Below are 23,992 nucleotides of genomic sequence, written 5' to 3'. Positions count from 1 at the left end.
CTTGAACTCAGGTCCTGGGTGTTGTCCCTGGGATTTTTTGCTCAAGGCCAGTGCTCTATCACTTTGAGCCACAGCTCTACTTCCAGTTTTCAAGTGGTTAATTGGAGATAAGAGTCTCACAGACTTTTTAATTGGGCTAGCTTCAAACCATGATCCTCAGAACTCAGCCTCCTGAGTAGCTAGGATTGCAGGCGTGAACTAAGCTACTAAGAGTAAGGAGGGTGAGGGAAGAGATTCAGAGTAAGGAAGATTGGAATAGACTGTAAGAGAATAGAATGAGACAGCTAGAGGCAGTTACTAATGTGTCGGCATATTATTCAGTTATTGTTGGAAAAGGTGCTAATAACAGAGATGGTAAAGGGACAAAAAAGTATTAAAGTGAGGAACAGGCAGGTAGAATAGGCCACTATTTAATGAAAAGAAAGAAAAAAATAGTTTTTCTCCTTTGCTAAGAGTCAGCCAAACTCTATCAATAACATGAATCAGCTCTTCCCAGCTCGGTTCACATCGTAGGACTTTGAACACCGTAACCCAGCAAGTTGAAGAGAGCACTCTGCCTCTCCTTCTCTTTGCCCTGTTCAGGTTGAGCTATGTGTATGTGCCCTGGCAGTACCCCAGGTACAAAATAGATAAGGATTCCCTAGCACTGTTTGTCACCGGCATCTTTTGCTATGGAAGTGGGGAAGGGTAAATGTTCTCTGGCCACTCCATTAGTCACCTTTGGGGAATTTTACTGCTAGACTTAACAATGACACAAGGGACATCCATGTCCTGGATGGTGTGGTCATCTTCCCCTTGAATACAGTACATTGAATTACAGAGACATTCCAATTAGGCACCATTTTGTTTCCAGACTGTCATGGGTTTTTGCTTAGGACAGTAAAGTGCCCACTGATTAACAGTAGCCTCTCAGGGGTAATTGTGTGGCATACTTGTCTTTAGATGAAATTCCCTCTTGAGCCTGTGCACTCAGATCCACTGGCTCAATGTAGGCAAGAGTCCTAGGAAAGAAGTAGGTTACAGAAAATCTCAACAGCATGTTTCCCCAATTCTGATAGGGTAAGGGAAATTTGCCCCTGGCTCTGTAAAGCACCCACCCCCTGTAGAATTAGGCACATGTTTCTGACCTCTACCTACTTAGCTGGATTCCTCTTATGGAGTATACACACCCAGGTCTTTCTTTTGTGTTGGGATGGCATAGGACTCACAGATCCTGCTTGCCCCATCAGATTTGTACTGCACAAAGGGACATGAGGCTAATCTATTCCTGATTCTGGCATTTCCCCATGCTGGTTTTATTGTTGTTTATTCCATTGGTTTTCACATGTATGGGTTTCTCTAGGAGGGATAAGGAGAAGCAAGGAGAAAAAAAAAAAAACAGCCAGGCACAGGCAGCTCACACATGTTATTCTAGCTACTTAAGAAGCTGAGATCTGAGGATTGCAGCTTGAAGCCAGTCTTGGCAGGAAAGTCTATAAAATGCTTATTTCCAATTAACCTCCAAAAAAGAAGATAGAAGTATAGCTATGGCTCAAGTGTTAGAGTGCTAGCCATAAGCAAAAAAGTTCACACACACACACACACACACACACACACACACACACACAAGCAAAGGCCACCACCAGAGCAAGTAATAGAACAAAAAAACCTTTAATCCTATTGTCACTCTTGCAAAGGACTTTGCCTCTCAGGGCTCCATCTAAGATTCATGTCTTTCTTCTTTCTTATACAAGTTTAAGATCCATCATCTGGATTTCTACTAGTCTCTGACTGCAATTTTTTTTTTGCATCCTCAACTTAGGCTTTTCTTTCCCTTAAGCCACATATCTGGCATTGGTCAGCAGGGACTCAGGAAAACTAGTTGTCAACAATCTGCCTTTCTTTTTTCCAAGGAGCTTGGGAACACTTATTAGGCAGTGTGTTCAAACAGACTTAAAAGTGTTCCCAAATGAGAAAAGATATCCAATATGATGGGCTCAAGCCTATAACACCAGCTACTAGGAAAGCAGAGATCAGGGGATCAAGGTTAGCCCAGCCTGGGCACAGTGTTATACACTTGTCATCACACTGACAAAAGAAGCAAAATGAGTGGACTTGTTTGCAGTAGCCTGTACTCGTCATCTACAGCACCAGGAAACATAAGCAGGAGGACTGCAAGCCAGGATAGCCTGAGCTTAAAGCTAGACTTTGCCTCAAAAATAACCAGTGAAAATGGGGCTAGAAATATGACTTAAGTGGTACAGAGACTGCCTGCTGAGCTAAATTCAATCTCACTACTTTAAAAATATATAGAGAGAGAGATTCCCTTCTAGAATACTTGTTTGTTAAACATGACATTTGAAATACGATGTAAAAAATGCTAATAAAATCTAAATCTACATATATATATATATATATAAACAAACAAGCAAGTAAGCAAGCATACAAGACTGAATAATCATGTCTCTTTCCCATTCTGCATGAGTTCCCATCTCACACCTTGCAAAGTTAATTGCTTCCAGAATTGACAAGTTTGATGATCAAAAAGAAGCTTTAACCTGGGCTGGGAGTCTAGCCTAGTAGAAGAGTGCTTGCCTAGCATGCACAAAGACCAGGGCTCAATTCCTTGGTACTACATACATAGAAAAAGGCAGAAGTGGCACTGTGGCTCAAGTGGTAGAGCTCTAGCCTTGAAAAAGCCCAAGAACAGTGCTCAGGCCCTGAGTTCAAGCCAGGACTAGAAAAAAAGCCAAAGTGGTGCTGTGACTCAAGTGGCAGAGCTTTAGCCTTAGAAAGGCCAAGCCCAGAGCTCAGGCCCTGAGTTCAAGTCCCAGGACTAGTTAAAAAAACACCCTATAATATGAACTTCTTCGTTGACTTGTGAGATGAAACATGAGTTATTCTTGTTGAGCATTATATCCTCTGTACCTACAACAGCATCTAACATGATAATTCTGGTAACTCAGGAACAAGTCTCAAGTTTACAGGCTACTTATAGCTTTCGCCAGGACTAGAGATAGGGCTCAGCAGAAGAGTGCTTGCCTGTACCTACAAGATGATGGATTTGTTCACCATCACCACAAGGAAACATCTTTTGTCCTATAAAGTATTTTTCCATGGCCTTGCCGAACTGAAATGTTGGAGAAACTTTACTAACAAAATACAGTAAGTCAATTTCTGTGCAAGTTCTTGTTGCAAACTCTGAAAAGGAGCATACCTAAATATAAAAACAAAAATAATTGAAATATGGCAATTATAAAATTAACAAAGTAAAAGTAAATGCAGCGAGATGTAAATTTGCAGCTTTAAAGGTTTCCTCTTAACCCAAGGAAGATTTTTTTAATTGAAATAATTATTGAGGACTGGGAGCATAGTCTAGTGGTAGAGTGCTCACCTAGCACACACAAAGCCCTGGATTGGATTCCTTGGTACCACATACACAGGAAAAGCCAGAAGTAGCACTGTGGTTCAAGTGGCAGAGTGCTAGCCTTAAGCAAAATGTGTCCAAGGACAATACCCAGGCCCTGAGTTCAAACCCCAGGACTGGCAAAAAAATAAATAAATAAATAATGGGGCCAGGAGTTTGGCCTAGTGGTTAAAGTGCTTGCCTAGCATGCATGAAGACCCGGGTTCGATTCCTTGGTACCACATACATAGAAAAAAGCCGGAAGTGGTGCTGAGGCTCAAGTGGTAGAGCTCTAGCCTTGAGAAAGTCCAAGGGCAGTGCTCAGGCCCTGAGCTCAAGCCCAGGACTGGCAAAAATAAATAAATAAATAAATATTGATTTCAATGAGTAGAAGTTCACTTAGTGAACTTGACAAATCTCCACAAAAAGATTTATGCAAGTGCTTCTCAAACATATTCATTCATTCATTTACTCACTTGAAAAGTGTCAGCTCTGAGTCAGACACTGTGCCAGAGGTCAGGGTTCTGCCAAGGTGAAGTACCTGTCACAGAATCCACATTCCAATGAGCCAATTTTTACTGCATTATTTATCGTTGTGATAGCACTGGAAGCAATCTAAATAGCCACCTTCAGGGGCAGGCTTTTAAATTGTAGTAAAATATTATGTAAGTTTGTATACATGTGACTATACAAATCATATGCTTACACAGATATGTCATATAAGTTATGTTCATATATCATATGAAGTCAACAGACCTTTTGCTTTTCACTTAATCCACTTCTGGATTATTTACTGTATAATGCCCTTGGTGTAAATTTTATTAGAATAATTTTTAAAGTATAGGATTCCAGCTCATGTGTAAACAATTCAAATAATGGCTACTAAATACTAGTGGTTCATTATTGTTATTTGGTAGGGTTTGCTGTTGGTGTTGCTGCTTATGTTTATGAGATTATCAGTTGTCAAACTCTTTCATTTTGTTTCTGTTTGACAGTATGAGGACTGAGTCAGGGCCTTAAGCTTTCTAGGTACTCAAACTATCACCTGAAAAACTTTGTTAAAGGTTGCACCAGGGCAAGGTGGGCATTCTCACATTCTCCTAGTGGAATAAGATGTAGCTCTTTTATTCTATCTGTTTATTTATTGGCAGTGCCTAGAATTCACACAGGGCCTTGTTCATGCTAGACAAGTATTCTAGTTTTGAGGTGTATTTCTTCATTCAGGGCCTTACACTTGCTAGGCAAGTGCTCTTCTACTGAGTTAAATCCTCAACCCTCACTATTGATTTTAAAGGTATAGTGTTTCATGTTTTCATTTTTAAGCAATTTTATAAAAATGTACAGTAGCCTTAAACACATTTACATTATTTCACCCAGTAAACATAATGCTAAAAATCCACCAAGTAATAATTGACAGTTCTGTCTTAGATGTATGCATAAAAACATTTGTTGTAGGATGTTTTTGAATGTATTAATGTCCCCCATAAGCAGAAATACCAATGCTAAAGATACAGCTAGACAACTGGTATATCTCTAAAGTTAACAATCATAGCCAACTGAAGGACAGACCCAAATAACATATGGCTTAATGGATTTTATTATATAAGTTTTAAATTATTTTTCTCATGGATTTTGGTAGTTCAGGAATTCACATCTACTAAGCACATAAAAATAAGTCCTTTTTTAGCATTAGGAAATTAAATTTTCCCTGACTTCTCTAAACAAATGCTGAACGACATTTAGGGAATGTTATTTTGAAGAAGTGCCAATTCACTGGTCTTCTTGGGGAACATATCCTTCTCAGTCCACCCCTACAGAGACAGCAGGCCTTGTGGGAATTATAACCAAGAAGCATCCAGGAAATGAGGCCTCCCCAGGGTCTCACAGGGATGACACTAGTGTACCTGCTTCTCCCAGTAATTCTGCTCCTCTTGCATTTCTCACTATTATCCTCTGCTTCATTTAGTGCATAATTCAACCTGGCTGCCACAATCCCCCTCTCAGCATGAGAACTATCAACATACATCAGGCTTCTGCCTCATTGACAACTATCACTTTCTCTCAATCTCTAATCTCCACATTCTCCTCAGAGAAGAAACATCTAATTAGCCCAGTTGAATTATATAATAATCAATCCCTCCAATCTCTAGGAAGGTTCGATCATCTGATCAGGTCTAATCAGTGGAGGTCATAGGAAAGACAATGTTAGAATAGAATTAAGGCAGACCATTCCAAACCACTTGCCTATCCTTCCCTAAACAGTGTTTTGGTTTTTTTTGTTTGTTTTTTGTTTTTTTGCCAGGCCTGAGCACTGTCCTTGGACTTTCTCAAGGCTAGAGCTCTACCACTTGAGCTTCAGCACCACTTCCGGCTTTTTTCTATTTATGTGGTACCAAGGAATCGAACCCGGGTCTTCATGCATGCTAGGCAAGCACTTTAACCACTAGGCTAAACTCACAGCCCTAAACAGTGTTTTTGTTAGCCAGAGTTAATATCTCCAAATCACCTGAATGCCCTAGTTATCAGAAACAACAACAGTAAAAATCCAAGTTAATCATTATAACATTCCTTTGTGAATGTAGAATCAGAGCAAAGGGAAGATTGTGGTTACAATGTGTTTCAATTATTATAAAATGCACATTTATCTACAGTTTAACAGCAAGGAAAGAAAAATATATCTTATAACCAGGATAATCAGGTTGACAATGGTTGTGGCATAGCTGTCATAACTTGTATATACAACACAGCCATTGCTGTTTATACTGTCATCACTTCAGTTGAGTTGTGTACCTGTTAGTAAAACATAACAACTTGATATAACATTTTAGAACACCTAAGTGTGGCTGCACACATACAAAGAGATGCCTAACTATCTTCTGGCATAGTGTGTGTGTGTGTATGTGTGTGTGTGTGTGTGTGTGTGTGTGTGTGTGTGTATAAGAGAGACAGAGATAGAAGAGAGAGAGAGAGAGAGAGAGAGAGAGAGAGAGAGAGAGAGAGAGAGAGAGAGAGAGAGAAAGTCAGGATCTTGTACTTGCTAGGCAAATGTATGAATCAAACTTATATATAGATGATCCAAATCTTATCCCAAGTCAAGAGCTCTATAGTAACAGAGAGGAAAAATACCTAGAAGCAGATGAAATTCTGTTATACTGTGTGAGATTTCTAATCACAGAATCAGCAAAACTAAAGCCAAAAGTAAAATTCCAAAGTCCTCTGAAATATGTACATATATAATTCAATATAGCAAGAGCCAGTAGCTCATGCCTATAATGCTAGCTATGCAGGCTGAGATATGAAGGATCACAGTTCATGAGAAGCACAGGGAGAAACATCTGTGAGATCCCACCTCTGAAATAACCAACAAAAATCTATACTGGGGTCATAATTCAAGTGACAGAGCACCAACTCAGGGAGCACAAGTCCCTGAGTTCAAACCCTAATACCACCAAACAAAAAAAAAGGTGTAAAATATGCATCAGTTACTTGGAAAACACTCTTTTAAGAAATACTACGGGGCTGGGAGTGTGGCCTAGCAGTAGAGTGCTTGCCTAGCATGCACGAGCCCTGGTTTCAATTCCTGGATACCACATACACAGAAAAAAAAACGCCAGAAATGGCACTGTGTCTCAAGTGGTAGAGCACTAGCCTTGACAAAGCTTAAGGACAGCTCAAGCTCCAGGACTGGCAAAGAAGAAGAAGAAGAAGAAGAAGAAGAAGAAGAAGAAGAAGAAGAAGAAGAGGAAGAGGAAGAGGAAGAGGAAGAGGAAGAGGAAGAGGAAGAGGAAGAGGAAGAGGAAGGAGGAGAAGGAGAAGGAGAAGAGGAGGAGGAGAAGGAGAAGGAGAAGAGGAGGAGGAGAGGAGGAGGAGGAGGAGGAGGAGGAGGAGGAGGAGGAGGAGGAGGAGAGAAAGACAGACTATGTACTAAAGGATGATATTGCACAGAAACTGTTCTAGTTTTAAAGGTGCTTCTGAGTACAGCAGAATGATGTATGATTTTTAAACTATGTCAATATAAATCTAAAGGAACTCCAAACAAGTTATAAAAATAAAAATTCCAAAGGATAAAAATCATGCCATTGCTCTACTGGCAGACTTTTTGTTTCTTGGTACACAACATAATGATGTGCCTTCTAACTGCTCGGCTCACAAAATGAACGAAATACAGCCTTCCATCAACAGTGAGTAGGCCATGCCCTCCGTGCCTTCCTGGAAGGCAGACACTCCATTCATTCATCTTGGACTCCCCCAAGCTCACGATTTTGGCAAGCAGTCAACACATCCTTCTTGAATAAATAGGTAGCAAAACAGCTTGTGTTAGACTAAGATGGTGACACATGATCCCATTTCCCGTTCCTTGTTTTCTTGGTGTTTCTAGGCTTCTGTGGTGGGACTTCTTAATGGAGACACTTCTGTCCTTTGGGGTGGGGGGCAGTTCTTCACCATACCGAACTGTGTGGTGTACTGTAGACCACTGGGTGTCCTTAAGACTGAATAACGCTATGTAAAAACCATTCGAGGGGAATGAGAGGAGGAGAAAGGACAGTAGCACAGTTTGTCAGATGTGAGCAGGACAGGCCAGGACGGTCAGTAGGAGCCATGGAAGCTTGACTTGGATACTGAAGACTGGTGAAATGAGGAGGGCATCCTCACAGCAGTGGTATCTTGTATGAAGTTTCAGAGAATAAATGAGCCAAGAAGGCTATCTACATGGATGAAGAAGGCATTTATGGCATGAGATGTGAACACACAGGTAGATGAGAAAAGTATCCATACAGAAGAAGCAGAGGCAAAGGACAAATTGTCACATACAAGGAGCATCAATCTCATAAGTAAAATATACCCAATATATATTCCCAATATATATTAGGAATTAGGTTTTCACCATTGATGTTGCAAATATGAAAGGGGAAAACATTAGAATGGATCCTGTAGTGGACTAGAAGGTTAATTTTTTAATATGCACAGTAGATATAGAAATGTAGATATGTTTATCCATATATACATGACAATATTCTCCTCTCCCTGTCCACAGGGAAGACCTAAAAGCACTCTTAGGCCCCACACTTTGTTCTCTTTTTTTTTGGGGGGGCGGGTCATGGGGCTTGCACTGGGCTTGGGTGCTGTCCCTGAGCTCTTCAGCTCAAGGCAACCGCTCTATTCTTGAGCCAAGTCCCACTTCCTGTTTTCCAAAAGTTAATTGGAGATAAGAGTCTCGGGTCCTTTTGTGCCTGGGCTGGCTTTAAACCTTGATCCTCAAACCTCAGCCTCCGGAGTAGCTCGGATTACAGGAGTGAACCACCTCCACCTGGCCCACACTTTGCTTTCTACCTACATTTCTCCTCTAAAAAGATAAGATACAAGATAAACTCAAAAGTCTTGTTTCTTCATTAAGCAAAGAAATGCTCAAAGAAGCCGGGGCAGTGGCTCATGCCTCTAATCCGAGTTTAATTCCTTGGTCCCACATACACAGAAAAGCTAGAAATCAACAGGTACAGTGGCTCATGTCTGTAAGTCTGTAATCCTAGCTACTCGGGAGGCTGAGATCTGAGGATTGTGGTTCAAAGTCAGCCCAGGCACTAAAGAAAATAAAAGAATGAGAGACTCTTATCTCCATTAATCACTAGAAAATGGCAAGTGGAGCTATGGCTCAGGGGTAAGGTGGTAACCTTGATCTGAAGAGCTCAGACATAGTGCCCAGGCCCAGAGTTAAAGTCCCATGTCCCACAAAGAAAAAGAAGAAAGAGAGAGAGAGAAAGAAAAAGAAAGAAAGAGAGAGAGAGAGAGAGAGAGAGAGAGAGAGAGAGAGAGAGAGAAAGGGGGAGGGAGGGAGGGAGGGAGGGAGGGAGGAAGGAAGGAAGGAAGGAAGGAAGGAAGGAAGGAAGGAAGGAAGGAAGGAAGGAAGGAAGGAAGGCCATAAATGGTGCTGCAGCACTCTAGCCTTGAGAAAGCCCAAGGACAGCGATCAGGCCCAGGACTGGCAAAAGTAAAAATAAATTTAAAAATTATTGTAAAAGTGACCTGCAGAGCGGTTACATTTACATAAGCCAGGCAATGGACGCATTTCTTTTTGAACAATGTCACCCCCTCCCTCACTTTCTCCCAGTTTTTCCCCTCCTAACCCTCCTTCCCCACCCAAGTTGTATAGCTTTCTCAAGACTAGTGCTCTACCACTTGAGCCACAGCACCAATTCTGGCTTTTTCTGTGTATGTGGTACCAAGGAATTGAACCCCAGGGATTTGTGCATGCTAGGCAAGGATCCTACCACTAAGGTATGCTCCCGGCCCTGTACAGTTCATTTCTAACATAATATCTAGTGGGTCTCACTGCCGAATTGGTTCACTTTTTGTCCCACCATCATATTAAGGCCATGAAAGTTAAAGGCAGATTAGAAAATTGTTTCAAATGAAAGGAAATTGAAGTCAGGACTAAAAGTAACATGCAATCCTTAATAAAACTTATTACTAAAACAAGTGGCAAAACTTGACAGGGGGGCTATGGACTAGATGACAGGAATATATCAACACTAGAGGGTTGAGTGGTACACCCCCTCAATGTATATCCACGTCCGAACTCATCAACCCTATGGGTATGGCCAATGCTAGTACAAGTGGCTCACACCTGTAATCCTAGCTACTCAGGAGGCTGAGATCTGAGGATCATAGCTCAATGCTAGCCTTGGCAGAAAAGTCCATGAGACGCTTATCTCCAATAAAATACTCAGAAAAGGCCAGAAGTGACGCTGTCACCCAAGTGGTAAAGCACTATACTTGAACACAAAGAGCCTCAGGGACAGTGCCTGGGCCCTGAGTTCTAGCACCAGAACCAGCAAAAAAAATGAAAAAAAAAAAAAAGAAAAGATTGACATAATGTTTCATACCCATAATCACAGCGTTCAGGAGACTGAAGCCAAGGGTCTCGAGTTTGAGGACACCCTATGCTACACTGTGAGATTCTCAAGAATAGGAAAAGAGGAAGGACAGGCAGGGCAAAAGAGAAATAAGGAGAAATAGGGAGAAGGAAGAGAGCTGGGGGAGAGGAGGAGGGAGTGGAAAGGAAAGGGAGGACTTTGAAGATGTAATTAAGACAAGGCTCCTGAGATGAGATCATCCTCAATTATTACAGTGAGCTCTAAATTGAATGGACTCAAAGGAGAGAGAGGATAAGAAAAACACAGGAAGAGAAGATAAGACTAGGTAAAGAAAGGCAGAGATCGAAGTGACTGAGCCACGAAGAATGCAGATATCCAGGAAAGATTCTCCCCTGGGGCCACTCATTGGCAAGAACTAGGCACAACCAACACTGATGGCATACACATCAAGCCCAGAACTGTAAGAATGATCCCTGTTGTCTTAAGCTACGTAGTTTTCCATGAATTGTAACAGCAGCCCTGGAAACTACTGAATGATGCTCTTCGTTTTGATGATGGTTGTTATTTCATAGGATGCTGTCATCAACATACTCAAGGTGATAAGACAGAGGCCACTCCTGACCTCAGGTACAGCAATTCACTTCTAAATGACTCAGGGAAAAGAAACAAGGCTGTAGGTACTAATCTTTCAACTTTCCTATAAGTTTGAAATACTTTCAAAAGAAAAACATCCCCACCCTATTCCTAGGGGACCCGTGACGTGTAGGAAGTGTGAAAAATGGCTCGGGGTGGGGGGGAGGAGAACAGAGGACTTTCTCAGGGACTCTTTGGAGCTCTCCTGCAGGAGGCACCTCTAACTTCACTAATTCCTAGGTGTGAGAAGAGCCTTTATAAGCCACTTTTGCCCAGCTTTCTTCTCTGCTCCAGGAATCTGATGTTCCAAAAAGCTTCTTGACTCAGTTCACCCACAAATGTTAAGCTTCCTTCCATATGATCCACATTTGGGATCAGCCCATTAGGACATAATCTGTCCCACAGTGTGCTTAGCTTTGTTCTCAAGTGAAGACAGTTTCCAAGCTGCCGAGAGCTCACTTTTAGAGCTCACTTTTAGACTTTTATGTATGAGCCAAATACCAGCCCTGAAAGACGCTTGTAAAGTCTTCGACAATGTTCTCTTCTTTCATGAACTAAAGTGAGGGAAATGCAACTATCTCTCTTATCCCAAGTCCTAAAAGCACATAAGAGACAGACAATTCTTCCCCCTTTTCGAAGCATCGGCTTTAGGCTGGCCATGGATTTGGTCATGTTGGCAGAACTGGTTGGGCCTACTCTATGACTGTGAAACTTCCTGAAATTGAGTCTTTTATTCTTGCCTTAGGGAATACTCGTGGATAATAGGAGAAACCCCATTTCACATACTGTTACACAAGTCTCATACCTGCACAGGAATCACCTTGCCAAAATCACCGTTGTGAAATTTTGTTAACAGGTTTCATCATGACTTATCTCTGGAGCGTTTTTTTATTGTTTCAACACCTTCCACCCTCCCTCATGATCAACCAATCTTCCTTACTACCAGCCCCTGATTTCATCTGCCAGCACTAACTGGTGTTTTAGTATCTCAGAGTTTTCTTCATGTCTCCAACCTCCACTGTTGATTTCCTTGGGATTCTTCCATCCTAAACACGTCTCTGTCCATTCTCCCCAGACCATTCCATCTGTCCTCATTGCCTCCATTATCAATGGACTTGACTCAATACTAACTGTGGCATCTTAGTTCCTCAAGGCCTAGAATAGACAGATTGACCTTTAGAACTTGACTCAACCCAAAAGAACTATAAAGTTGCAATTACAAGGGAAGATGTTTGGGCAGATCTAGAGACAGGCAGGGATAGGAGCTCAGATGAATTTCCTAGAAGCATGGATGAGCATTAAATAATGGAACGTGTAGCTCATTTGCATGGGGTCCCTGTGAAAGTCTGAAGGAAGGCAGGAATGAAACTTTCCAGTCCTGGACACTTGGTTCTGAGCACTCAATTAAAGCCATTGAAAATTCACCTTTGAAATGGAAATTATTACCAAATCTCAGCAAGGCTGCTGAGCTGGGAGGGGAAGGAAGAGATAAACAAATGTACCAAAAGCCTCCTTTGACCTCTTCTGTTCCACTAACAAGGCCCAGTGCACAGCTTCTCTGCCAGCTCTCTGGCTCTTGCGATTTATTTCTACAGTGGCTATGCCCCAGCATTTCTGGAACAGAGCTAATTACAAACATTCTGTCCCATTAATCACCATATCTACACTCACACATGTCAGGCCCCTTGTCTCATATTCTGCTTCATAAAAAGAAAAAGTCACCATAAGCTCTGCTGCTCTGTGGTTTTAAACTTCCAGAGGAGAATCTAGCTGCCATATGTCCACTCTGCTGTGAAGGCCCATCTTGGTACATACCAAAACTCAATCATGGACAAAGGCACTCTGGCATAACTTCCCATCACCTTTATGACTATTTCATGCATACTGAAAAAGTATGTTTAATTATCCCACTGCCTGTCTAAACCTTCAGCAGCTGTTCCTCCCTGAATGTGCTTGTTGTATAGGGCAGACTATAATCTTTTTCTGATCACTCTGGGTAATATAAGACCCTCTGGCTACTTCCAGTCTCAAGACTGGTCACCATTTAAAAAAAAAAAGACTGTCTACTCTTGCATAATTTCACAAAAGCTTCCTATCTCAAGCTCAAACCCACTCCTGGTGGGAAATCCAAGGTAGGAAAGAGAGATAAATGTTTCTCCTCTCTCACCTCTTATTTTCTAGCCTGAATCTAGAGAAGTGAAAAATGTAAGAAGTTAAGAAGTAGAGAAGTCTTACTTGGCTAGTCCCAGCTAGGGGAGTACTGGTCTCCTCTGGCCTGGCCAGCCATTCAGAGCTTCTGCTTTCTGACCACTGTGTAGACAATCAAATCTGTTCCTTGCCTGCGTTGCTTGCTCAGCCCCCTTCTGAAGTATTACTAGTTTTTACCTGGATGTGGCAGGAGTTGTTTATATTATTTGCTACAGGGTCCAGAGAATATAATGCAAACATAGGAGAAAATACCAAGGACTCATATAAGAGCCAAATGAAGGGAAAAGCCATCCCTGTCTGGAAGGTCAGTGTAACATTGCTAACTTCCTCTAACTCCCAACCCCTCAACTCCAGTCCTTTGGAGGTCTATGTATTGTAAACCATTTCTGGTGTTTGTGTTATCACAACCCATGTAAACACAGAGATAGTCTAGAACCTCCCTGAAGAATATGTAAGACTTGGCCAGGAGTGGTAGAGTGCTAGTTTAGCATGCATGAAGACCTGGGTTCGATTCCTCAGTACCACGTACATAGAAAAAGGCCAAAAGGGGTGTCATGGCTCAAATAGTAGAGCTCTAGCCTTGAGAAAGCCCAAGGATAGTTCAAGCCCTGGGACTGGCAAAAGAAGAAGATGATTCCATGTTGGTGAGGCCAAAAACTTACAAATATGGAATTTCAACGAGGTTTAACCTTTGTATTCTAAGTATTCCTGACTATGTAAAATAAATTCTTAAACACATAAAATAAAAACTCCTAAATACATTTTATAGAGAGAAGAATGCAAACAGTTCCTTATCCAAACTAATTAGCATTAACACCTATGAACTGGAAACAGCCTTTAATTCACTGCATCAAAAGTGCTGAGAGTGAAAGATTTTTCTTTACTCATTTTTCTGCTTTCTTTGCTAGGTTCCAGCCTTCCTTTAGTGAGCTTAGACTGGCTCATAACATTTATTTGCAATTTTAAAATCCAAAAATCTATGAGAAAAAAAAACAAAGTTCTGAAAACTAAGGATTTCCTTTTCATAATGAATTCTACATAATTAAATTAAGCTGTTCTCAAGCAGAAATAATATTTGCTTACAAGATGTCTCTCAGCTCTTTCTGAGGGTGTGTTTTAATACACTGTATACACCCCAAACCACTTTATAAAATCCAAAAATTTTTCTTATTTACATAATGTCTGGCTCAGAAGTGTTATGTAAGTATTTATAAAAGGGAAAATATGATGGATTTTGCTATAACTTTTCTTCTTACAAAATAATTTAAAAAATAAGTTAAAATAAAAGAGAGTCATAGTCTCTGTAGATTAAAAACTACCTACTGATTAGAAATGTGAACCACTAAAGTCACAATTGATTCCTGGTTTTCCAACTGATTAACCTTGCAATTCTGAGCAAATATTTAAGCCTGGAACTTTAAAGTGACGCATATATTTTTTCCCTAATAATAATAACAATACAACCTTCTGTGCTAAAGTTTGCCTCCTATTCCTGCTTATTTTTTGGAGGTTGCTTTTGTCTGCTGACTTGGCCCTTTCGATGCCAGGAAATGGATACCTCAGCCTCAACCTTATACCACCTTTGATTCAAATCCAAGGGTACAGCTGGGAATGTGGCTTAGTGGTAAAGTGCTTGCCTAGCATATAAGAAGCCCTAGGTTCAATTCCTCAGATCCACATACACAGAAAGAGCCTGAAGTAGTGCTGTGACTCAAATGATAGAGTGCTACCCTTGAGCAAAAAGAAGTTCAGGAACAGTGCCCAGGCGATGAGTTCAAACTCAGGACTGGCAAAAAAAAATCAAACAGTAGCAATTAGAATCCTTGTGTTATTCACATCATACTATGTGTTGAAACCAGTGTACACATAATCTATCATGAAGCCAAACTCCTAAGGCTAGAAAAATTGTCTCTTGTGAAATATGATGTTAAGTATTTCTAAGATACTGCAAGTTTTTATGGTTTTGTTTGGGCTTGGGTTTGTTTTAGGTTTTACTTTGCATGAGTTGGGGCAATGCTAAGGATTGAACTCAGGACCTAGCAGGTGTTCTACTACTTGAGCCACATGTCCAGTTTTGGTTTGTGTCTCACTGAACAGCTGAAATCGGCCTTACACATTTGATCTTCCTTGCCTCAGTCTTCCAGTCTTCCAAGGGCTGGTACAAATCATATATATATATATATGTATATATATATATATATATATTAAACAGGATGTTTAGATACATCAAATAACATATATTAATCAATTATTATGTTGTATAGTATATACACTATATGTTATATCATATATTATATATAATATATTATATAGTATAAATGCTTTTTTTGGTCAGGATAATGTATAGAGGGGTTATAGTTACATTAATCAGATAGTAGATACATTACTTCTCACACATTGATACCCCTTCAGATGTTTTGTCCCCATTTCCCTTCCCCCACCCTTCCCAATCATGTTGTTTTCCCCCTTCCCTTTCCTATTTCAAATAAACAAATAAATGTGTATACAATATACCAGATACAGTAACAATATGAGATTAACCATAAAGGGAAAAAAAGAGAAGAGAAATAATATAGTACATTAGGAACAACAACCACACAAGATAAAGCTCTTGTTTCCATATCCGAGAGTTTATTTCATTTAGTCTCATCCTATATGATCTTATGAACCTAGGTTTTGAGCTATGGTAATCCTCTGCTAGGAGAGTCCTAGATGTGGACTAATTGTTACAAATGAGGAACCTACGTACCTTTGGATCTGGCTTACTTCACTTCATATGATTTTTTCCAAGTCTCTCCATTTCCTTAAGAATGGGGCAATGTCATTCTTTCTGATGGCAAGTATATGCTATATATTATGTATTGTTACATAATGTATTATATGTAATATTTTATACAGTACATAATTTTAAAATATAATGTTTATAATTATAATATATAATTTTAAGATTATTTATAATGAAATCTACTTTTATCTTCCTTCTTGGTGCATGACTTTGATTTCATGTTTTAAAAGTATAGCTCTAGATAGTAAATTCATCTATATCTTACTTGACTATTCCACATACACTCTCTAATGCAATTTAAATTCATTTATTAGAAGGGCACCCTTCTTTTCTCCAAGCAATTAGCTATTTGTCCTAGTCTGACTTTTTGAATAGCTCATATTTGAATATTAATTCTGTTAACAATAGGAGCATTCTCTGAATTCTTTCGATATGCCAGAGGTTGTGCTAGTGCATTACATGGATTATTTCAGACTAGTAATACTATTATCCACAAGTGATAACTGAGAAATGGAATCTTCAGGATTCATACCCAGGTGATCTGAGTATACATACTTTTAAGGAGCATGTTATTTCTATAAAGAATTTGCATCTATTTTTGGCTTAAACAATAAGGACAATTATTGACAAAACTGGAGTTCAGTGGTAATGCAGGGCTCACAGCTGATTTGGCTCCTGTTCAATGTCCCCATCATTCTCTTGGCTCTGCTCTCTTCTATGTGTGGCTTTCTACTCAGGCTAGAAGAGAGTTAGCTGCAGCAATCCCAGCCCCATATCCATACACACAATTTCTAGCAAAAGTAAAAGAAGCTGGGCATCAGAAATGGAGTTGTGGCTCAAGTGGCAGAATGTTGATCTTGAGCAAAGAAGTTAAGGACCCAAGCTCTGAGTTCAGTTTAAGTCCCAGCACACACACACGCATGCACACATACATGCATGCATGCATCCACGCATGCATGCACCCATTGCCACTCTCAGAAACACTCTCAGGAAAAAAAAATTTTTTGAGTCAATCCAACAAGATTCACCTCAAATCTTATTGGTCCACAATGGATTACATGGGCCACATGCCCATTTCTACATCAGTAATGAATAAAAAGCATGAGATTAAATTAAATAAATATATTATACAGTCTTATACCTAGGGTTAGAGACAGTGTCATATTTCCTCTCACACAGAAGGTGTATAGAAGTGAGAAGTATAGATATAGGTTAAATTCAGCTTTCAGATGCAAAAGGTCAAAATAATCAAGTAACAGTAGGTTTTGCAAATTATAGGGTAGATCAAGGCTTCCATCTACTGTCCAAGATTGGCTGGTGCCACAGTTGTTATACTTACCTTCCAAGAAAAAAAACGAGTGAAAAAGGAGGGAAACATGTCCCATAAGTTACATAATCGATTTCTACTCCCTGTTACTGGACAGAATTTGGTCATTTTGCACTATTTAGTTGATGGAAGTTGTGAGATGTGAACTGTATTCCAAATATCAATGAATGCATACACAATTAAAAGGTTTTACTGTCATAAAAGAGGAAAAGAGCTGGGCACCAGTGCCTCACACCTGTAATCCTAGCTATTCAAAAGGCTGAGATCTGAGGACCTCAGTTCAAAGCCAGCACGGGCAAGAAAGTCTGTGAGACTCTTATCTCCAATTAACCATCAGAAATTTGGAAATGGAGCTGAAGAGCTCAAGGACAGTGCCCAGGCCCAGAGTTCAAGCCCCACAACCAACCAAAAAAAAAAAAAGGAGGGAAAGATATGTTGAGAGAAGCATAAGTTCAACTGGAGATCTGTTATAAGAAAGAAAAACTAATGAGAAAACAGTGATTGGATGACAGCCTCACCTGAGCCACTGGCCAAGTCTGGACCATCCAGCGGTCTGCTCAGGTTGACATTCTGTGTCAGGCACACACCCATACCTGGAACACAGCTATGAGCTATCCCAAGCCAAATCTCATGATTTAGGATGAAATTGGAATAGTTCCTTAAAACTATGGACTTATATTTTTTTATCTATAAAACTTTTGTTAAAAGAGTCAAGGGGCCAGGAGCTTGGCCTAGCTGTAAAGTGCTTGCCTAGCATGCATGAAGCCCCTGGTTCAATTCTTCTGTACCATATATACAGAAAAAAACAGGAAGTGGTGCTATGGCTCAAGCAGTAGAGCACTAGCCTTTGAGGAAACTCAAGGACACTGCCCAGGCCCTGAGTTCAAGCTCCAGGACTGGGAAAGAAAGGAAGGAAGGAAGGAAGGAAGGAAGGAAGGAAGGAAGGAAGGAAGGAAGGAAGGAAGGAAGGAAGGAAGGAAGAAAGGAAGGAAAAAGAAAAAAGAAAGAAAGAAAGAAAGAAAGAAAGAAAGAAAGAAAGAAAGAAAGGAAGGAAGGAAAGAAAAGAAAGAGAGAAAGAGAGAGAGAAAGAAAGAAAGAGAGAAAATGAAAGAAAGAAAGAGAGAAAGAGAGAAAGAAAGAGAGAAAGAGAAAAAGAAAGAAAGAAAGAAAGAAAGAAAGAAAGATTCAAAATAGAAAATAGCAAGGTTTTGTCTGTCTAATAAGCTGGTCTGTCTGTTTTATTATTTGTTCTTTATAGCAGTGTTATGATAGTAACTGCTTGACATACAGAAGTTTTGTTTTTTATAAAACATTCCGTGCCTATATATATTTTATTATTCACTATTAGAGTGATCATACATTCCAAAGGATATGATAAATATTTTATACACTGTCTTCTTGCTCTAGTTCAATTATTTTTCTGTCAGTAGGAAGTTGCATTCTGTTATAACTAAACCCTACATATAGTAGATAAAAACAGGGATACCTTTTTAAGCCAGGCATGGTGGCTTATACCTGTAATCTAAGCTACTCAGGAGGCTGATATCTGAGGACTGAAGTTCAAAGCCAGACAATAAAGAACATGAGACTCTTATCTCCAATTAACCACCAGAAAACTGGAAGTGGCACTGTGGCTCAAGGGATAAGATGGTAGCCTTGAGCTGGAGCTCAGGGACAGTGCCCAGACCCAGAGTTCAAGCCTCACAACTAGGGGAAAAAAATATAGCAATACCTTTTTGTTGAGTAAGAAGTTCAGGGCTGGGCTGGTAGGGTTGGAAAATTCTTTAAGAATCTAAGCTTATTCTACATTTTGTTCCATTATTCCCAATATAAAGCTTTTACTGCAACTCTGCTATGATTCTAAGCATTGCATTGAAGTGCATTTAGGAAAAAGGAGGGAAAGGTTGTAATATAAAAGCTGCATAATGCTCAGATCCATTTCTTTTTTTTAAATTAGGAATTTATTATCTTTCCTGGAAAGTACATCTATTAGATTAATCATTGGGAAGAACTATATCATATGACCAAAAGGCAAGAAAATCTTGGAGAGATGAGCATTTTCTTTCTTTCTTTTAAAAAGAATCTCAGGGGCAATACCCAGACCCAGAGTTCAAGTCCCACATCTGACTAACAAGAGTTAAAAAGGGACAGGACAGTTTCTGTATAAAAATCCAAAGCAGAGGTTCAAGCCTCTTCATAAAGAGAATGAACATCCCCTTTCTACATCAGAACCATGGCCCCAAGTTGTCAAGAAGCTCTTGTCAACCCTAGGCTCCCCAGCTCAGAAGTGGATGACTTAAAAATCATGGGATTACTTGGTTATATCCTAGTCCAGGGCAATCTCCTCTCTTACTAAAAATCTATCCAATCCTTCTAGTGAAGTCTATCTTGTTCTCTGCCCTTTATTGATACACTGATACCACTGATACACAATTCCACTGCTATATTAATATTTTCCCCTTAAAAATTCAACACAATGGGACAGTCTAAGGTACAGTGAAAGACTAAGACACAACAGGGTAAGATAAGTCCTCAAGGTTCATAAAACCAATTAAAAATAAAGGCCAGATCTGCCAGACTCTAAAATGGATCCAGTTTTTTCTTTGTTTAATCTAGTGTCTTTCTTTGTTTTTGCTGCACTGGGGGATCCAATGCAGGATTTTATGAAAGCATGCACTGAACGCTATCACTGATCTATGTCCTCAGCCTTAGCCAATTTCTTTTATCTCTCATTTAGGGAAAATCCCTCATCCTATGATTGCTCCCTACTCTGCAAGCAAGTTTGCTCTAGATGGATTCTTCTCTTCCATTAGGAAAGAGCACTCACTCATGAAGCTCAATGTGTCAATCACCCTCTGTGTCCTTGGCCTTATAGACACAGGTAAGGTTAATATACTAGAATACATGGATGGAAACCAGACTGTATGTCTTACTTAGCATTGTAGGCAAAGTGGGATGCCATACTCCTTGATTCATGAGCACCAAGAAGCAGTGGGCAAATGCACTAACACTCTCACATAATGAAGTACAGCCTATGCCACATCCATCCACTGAACATCTTACACTCTTGTGGACTCTCAACAGTCACTACTTTTCTGCATCAACAGCAGTAAGGCATTGGTCCATTAACCCTCTGCCATGATGCACAAAGGAAAACACAATTGACTGAAACAAAAAATGGATAAACTTGGACTCACATAAAATGAACAGCTTGGGCCTGGTGGATCACACCTTCAAACTCGACTACCTTGGAGTCAGAGATTAGGAAGGCTGTGTTTTGAAGCTACCCTGGGCAAAATGTTAGTAAGATCTCTTCATCCCAATCAATAGCTCGGCCTGGTGGCACACAACTGTCAATCGTAGGTATATGAGAAGCTGGGGGATTATGAGAACTGGAGAACTGGATGATTATGAGAACTGGAGGATTATGGTCCAGAAAAGACCAGGCATAACCAACTCCTAGCTCAAAAATAACTAAAACAGCCAGGCACCAGTGGCTTATACCTATAATCCTAGCTACTCAGGAGGCTGAGGATCACATTTTGAAGCCAGCGCAGGCAGAAAAGTCTGAGACTCTTATCTCCAACAATCTACTTAGAAAAAGTCAGAAGTGGTGCTGTGGCTCAAATAGTAGTGTTAGCCTTGAACAAAAGAGGCTCAGGGGCAGTGCCTAGGCCCTGAGTTTAAGCACTAAGACCAGCAAAAAGAAAAATGGTATGAAACCATGTACCAAGTAGTAAAGCACACACCTAACAAGCACAAGCCCCAGGATCGCCCAAACAAATAAATAAAAAATTTAAAACAAATCCAAAGCTATTCCACAAAATGAATGATTCTTGATCTCTGCTCTTTGAAAGTGTCAAGGCCATAAGTGACCCCCTTGTATTGAGTGAAGAACTCTTTTACATTGGAGAAAGACAATATACAAGGAATTACTACTAAATACAATCCCAGAACATACAAGGATATTAATGAAACATGAGTCATGTAATTTAGTTACTTGTATAGAATTATATAGATTGTATTGTTGATCAGTGTTCCATGCTTACACCTGACATAGCAATCAGGAGAAACATATATACAACATATAAGGACGCACTTTGTTCAGTTTTTGTAAGTTCTCTCAGTCTAAATTCAAGACTCCCCAAAACATACAGCAAGTATGGTAGGAAAAGTTCTTTAAGGAACAATGAATATTTGTTATAGAATGAGACAGGCAGAGACTCCATGAAACAACAGAGAGAAAAAGAAAAGGATTCAATGTGAAGACATGAAAAGAGTAAAGGAAATAGTAGAGCTGCCTTCTACTGAGAAGTGGTCATGGTTAGGAAGGAAGTAAAAGGCTAAGTTCTACCTATGTTTTTACAAGTCAGTAAGTAAGCCATTATAAAATATACTGGGAGAGCCAGGCATGGTGGCTCTCGTCTGTAATCCTAGCTATTCTGGAGGCTGAGATCTGAGGATCAAGGTTCAGCCCTGGCACAAAAGGACCTGGGACTCTTATCTCCAATTAACCTATAGAAAACAGTGAAGAGGGGCTTGGCTCAAGAGTAGGGTGATAGCCTTGAGCTGAAGAGCTCAGGGACAATGCCCAGGCCCAGGGGTAGGGCGGTAGCCTTGAGCTGAAGAGCTCAGGGACAATGCCCAGGCCCAGGGGTAGGACAGTAGCCTTGAGCTGAGCTAAGGGACAGAGCCCAGGCCAAGTTCAAGCCCCATGACCCCCTGCCACACACAAATATATATATATATATATACATATATATATACTGGGTGTTTGCCCATGGATAGTTCCCATTAGCTAATAAGTAATCACATGATTCTACCCTTATTCTTGAAACCCCTCATATTCAACTTGCACCTCAACTAAACACTCAAGAGAAAATCATGATTCAGAACTCCCAAATACACACCTCTAACACTTCCAAAAAATCTCCATTCTGGAAGGCATGCCTTTGTTAGTACCAAATGTCTCTGGTCAACAGAGACTAAGCAATTCCCAGTTCCCCATGTATTGCCTCCAAGACGTATGAGGGTCAAGCACTAACAAATAGTCCCTAACTGCCAATCTGTGTGTAAACCTTCAGGTAATCCATTGTCTAGTCTTTGACAGCTACTGGTCTTAAATAATACTCCTCTTTCTTTGTCATCCACAGAAACAGCCATGAAGGCAGTTTCTGGGATGATCAATTTAGTAGCAGCTCCAAAGGAAGATTGTGCTCTGGAAATCATCAAAGGGACAGCTTTACGTCAAGATGAAGTATACTACGACCGCTCAGCCTGGACCAAATTCCTTCTTGGCAATCCAGGAAGGAAAATCTTGGAGTTTCTCACAATAAGAAGATATAATGTTGAAAAGCTTACAAAAAATTAAGAAGTAGCTTTAGGCTCAGAAAGGTAATGGACCTTGTGGCCATTCTGACCCATATTTCTTTTTTCTTTCTTTCTTTTTTTTTTACATTTTTTATTTTATTTTTTATTGACGGGGGTAATGTATAGAGGGGTTACAGCTACATTCACCAGGTAGTAGGTGCATTACTTCTCACACATTGATATCCCCTCTCATGTTTTTGTACCCATTTCCCTCCCCCAACCCTTTCCCAATCATCTTGTTCCCCCCCCATTTTCCTATTTCAAATTAACAAATAAAGGTATATACAATATACCAGGTAACAAAGTCAGATACAGTAACAATATGAGATTAACCAAAGTCTGCCCCACATTTCTGAGTTCTTTCCACAAAAGCATCCTCCAGAGGGATAGCTAAACTATCCGCAGAGACAAGCAAGTCACAATTGGAATCACAATTTGCACAATGGAAATGTAATTTCCACAATAAATGTATGAGCCACTTTGCAACCTGAGGTTGCGAGATTGTTAGTGACCACAGATATAATGACAGGTAAAAGTTATATCAGATTCATCCCTTCTGTGTAATTTTGTGATGCTAAATACAATATTAATGGTAATAAAGATCATTTCAACTTTATAAATTCAATACTGATAGGTGTAATTTGAGTTCACTGGGTATTGATATTGTAAGAGAATAAGCTATACAAATAAAGCTTGTCAAAATTCATTTCATAACTTGTGCTCTGGACTTTTCCAAGCTGAAGAAATCACTTCTATGTTCATTTTGGTGGGCATCCTACTTTTCATCATTTCCATGTATTTCATATATTCTTCATATTATTGCATTCCCATTCTTTGGGGAATGCAAATACCTGAGCATGAGTCATGAAGGCAACTCAGGGAAGTGGCAGTCCTTAAGAATCTGAGCCCATCCAATATATAATTCTATGTAGGAATGCTCAACTGTTCATTCAACGTTTAGAGTGAACAGATTGGAATTCAAATTCCATTACTACTTTAGTCTTCATTCAGTCAACAACGCTTGCTAGTCATCATGTGACTACAATCAAATGAGAAGCAAAACACCTGTTACTGCTCACAACCTAGCAAAACCCTCCATTGGGCAAGACCCAACAGGTAAGAGATGACACTTCTATGTTGGATCATTTCCATGAAGTTTAATTTATAAAGAAAGGAAACTACTTACAAAAGCATGAGCAAAGCTTGGACATCACCAACAACAGTGCAGCATCTCAAGACTACCGAGAGGCCTGTAGAGACAAAAAGATAGAACTGTTAGGAGAACCCAGAACAGAGGTCAGTTTGGAGAGCACCCTGTGGCAGGAGCAAATTTGGTTAAGAGATCCAGTCTGCCACAAAGAGACATGGAGGAGGGAACCAGAAACAGAAACACCCCAGCCCAAATTATCTCT

At 40.1% G+C, this 23,992-nt stretch overlaps 1 protein-coding gene across 1 annotated transcript in view; it reads left to right on the top strand.

Moving 5' to 3' along the window:
* Positions 1-23,294, top strand: part of Hsd11b1 (hydroxysteroid 11-beta dehydrogenase 1) — a 32,364-nt gene extending 9,070 nt beyond the window's left edge. Inside the window, exons 5-6 of the mRNA XM_090341276.1 lie at positions 19,948-20,091; positions 22,364-23,294. Coding sequence (XP_090197402.1) covers positions 19,948-20,091; positions 22,364-22,581 — 362 coding nt within the window. The 3' untranslated portion in view covers positions 22,582-23,294. The remainder of the gene's footprint in view (positions 1-19,947; positions 20,092-22,363) is intronic.
* The last annotated feature ends 698 nt before the right edge of the window (positions 23,295-23,992 follow it).

This window comes from Megascapheus bottae, chromosome 10, assembly GCF_031878675.1.
Source record: "Megascapheus bottae isolate mThoBot1 chromosome 10, mThoBot2.hap1, whole genome shotgun sequence".
Lineage (NCBI taxonomy): Eukaryota > Metazoa > Chordata > Mammalia > Rodentia > Geomyidae > Megascapheus > Megascapheus bottae.
This window is presented reverse-complemented; position numbering and strand designations above follow the sequence as displayed.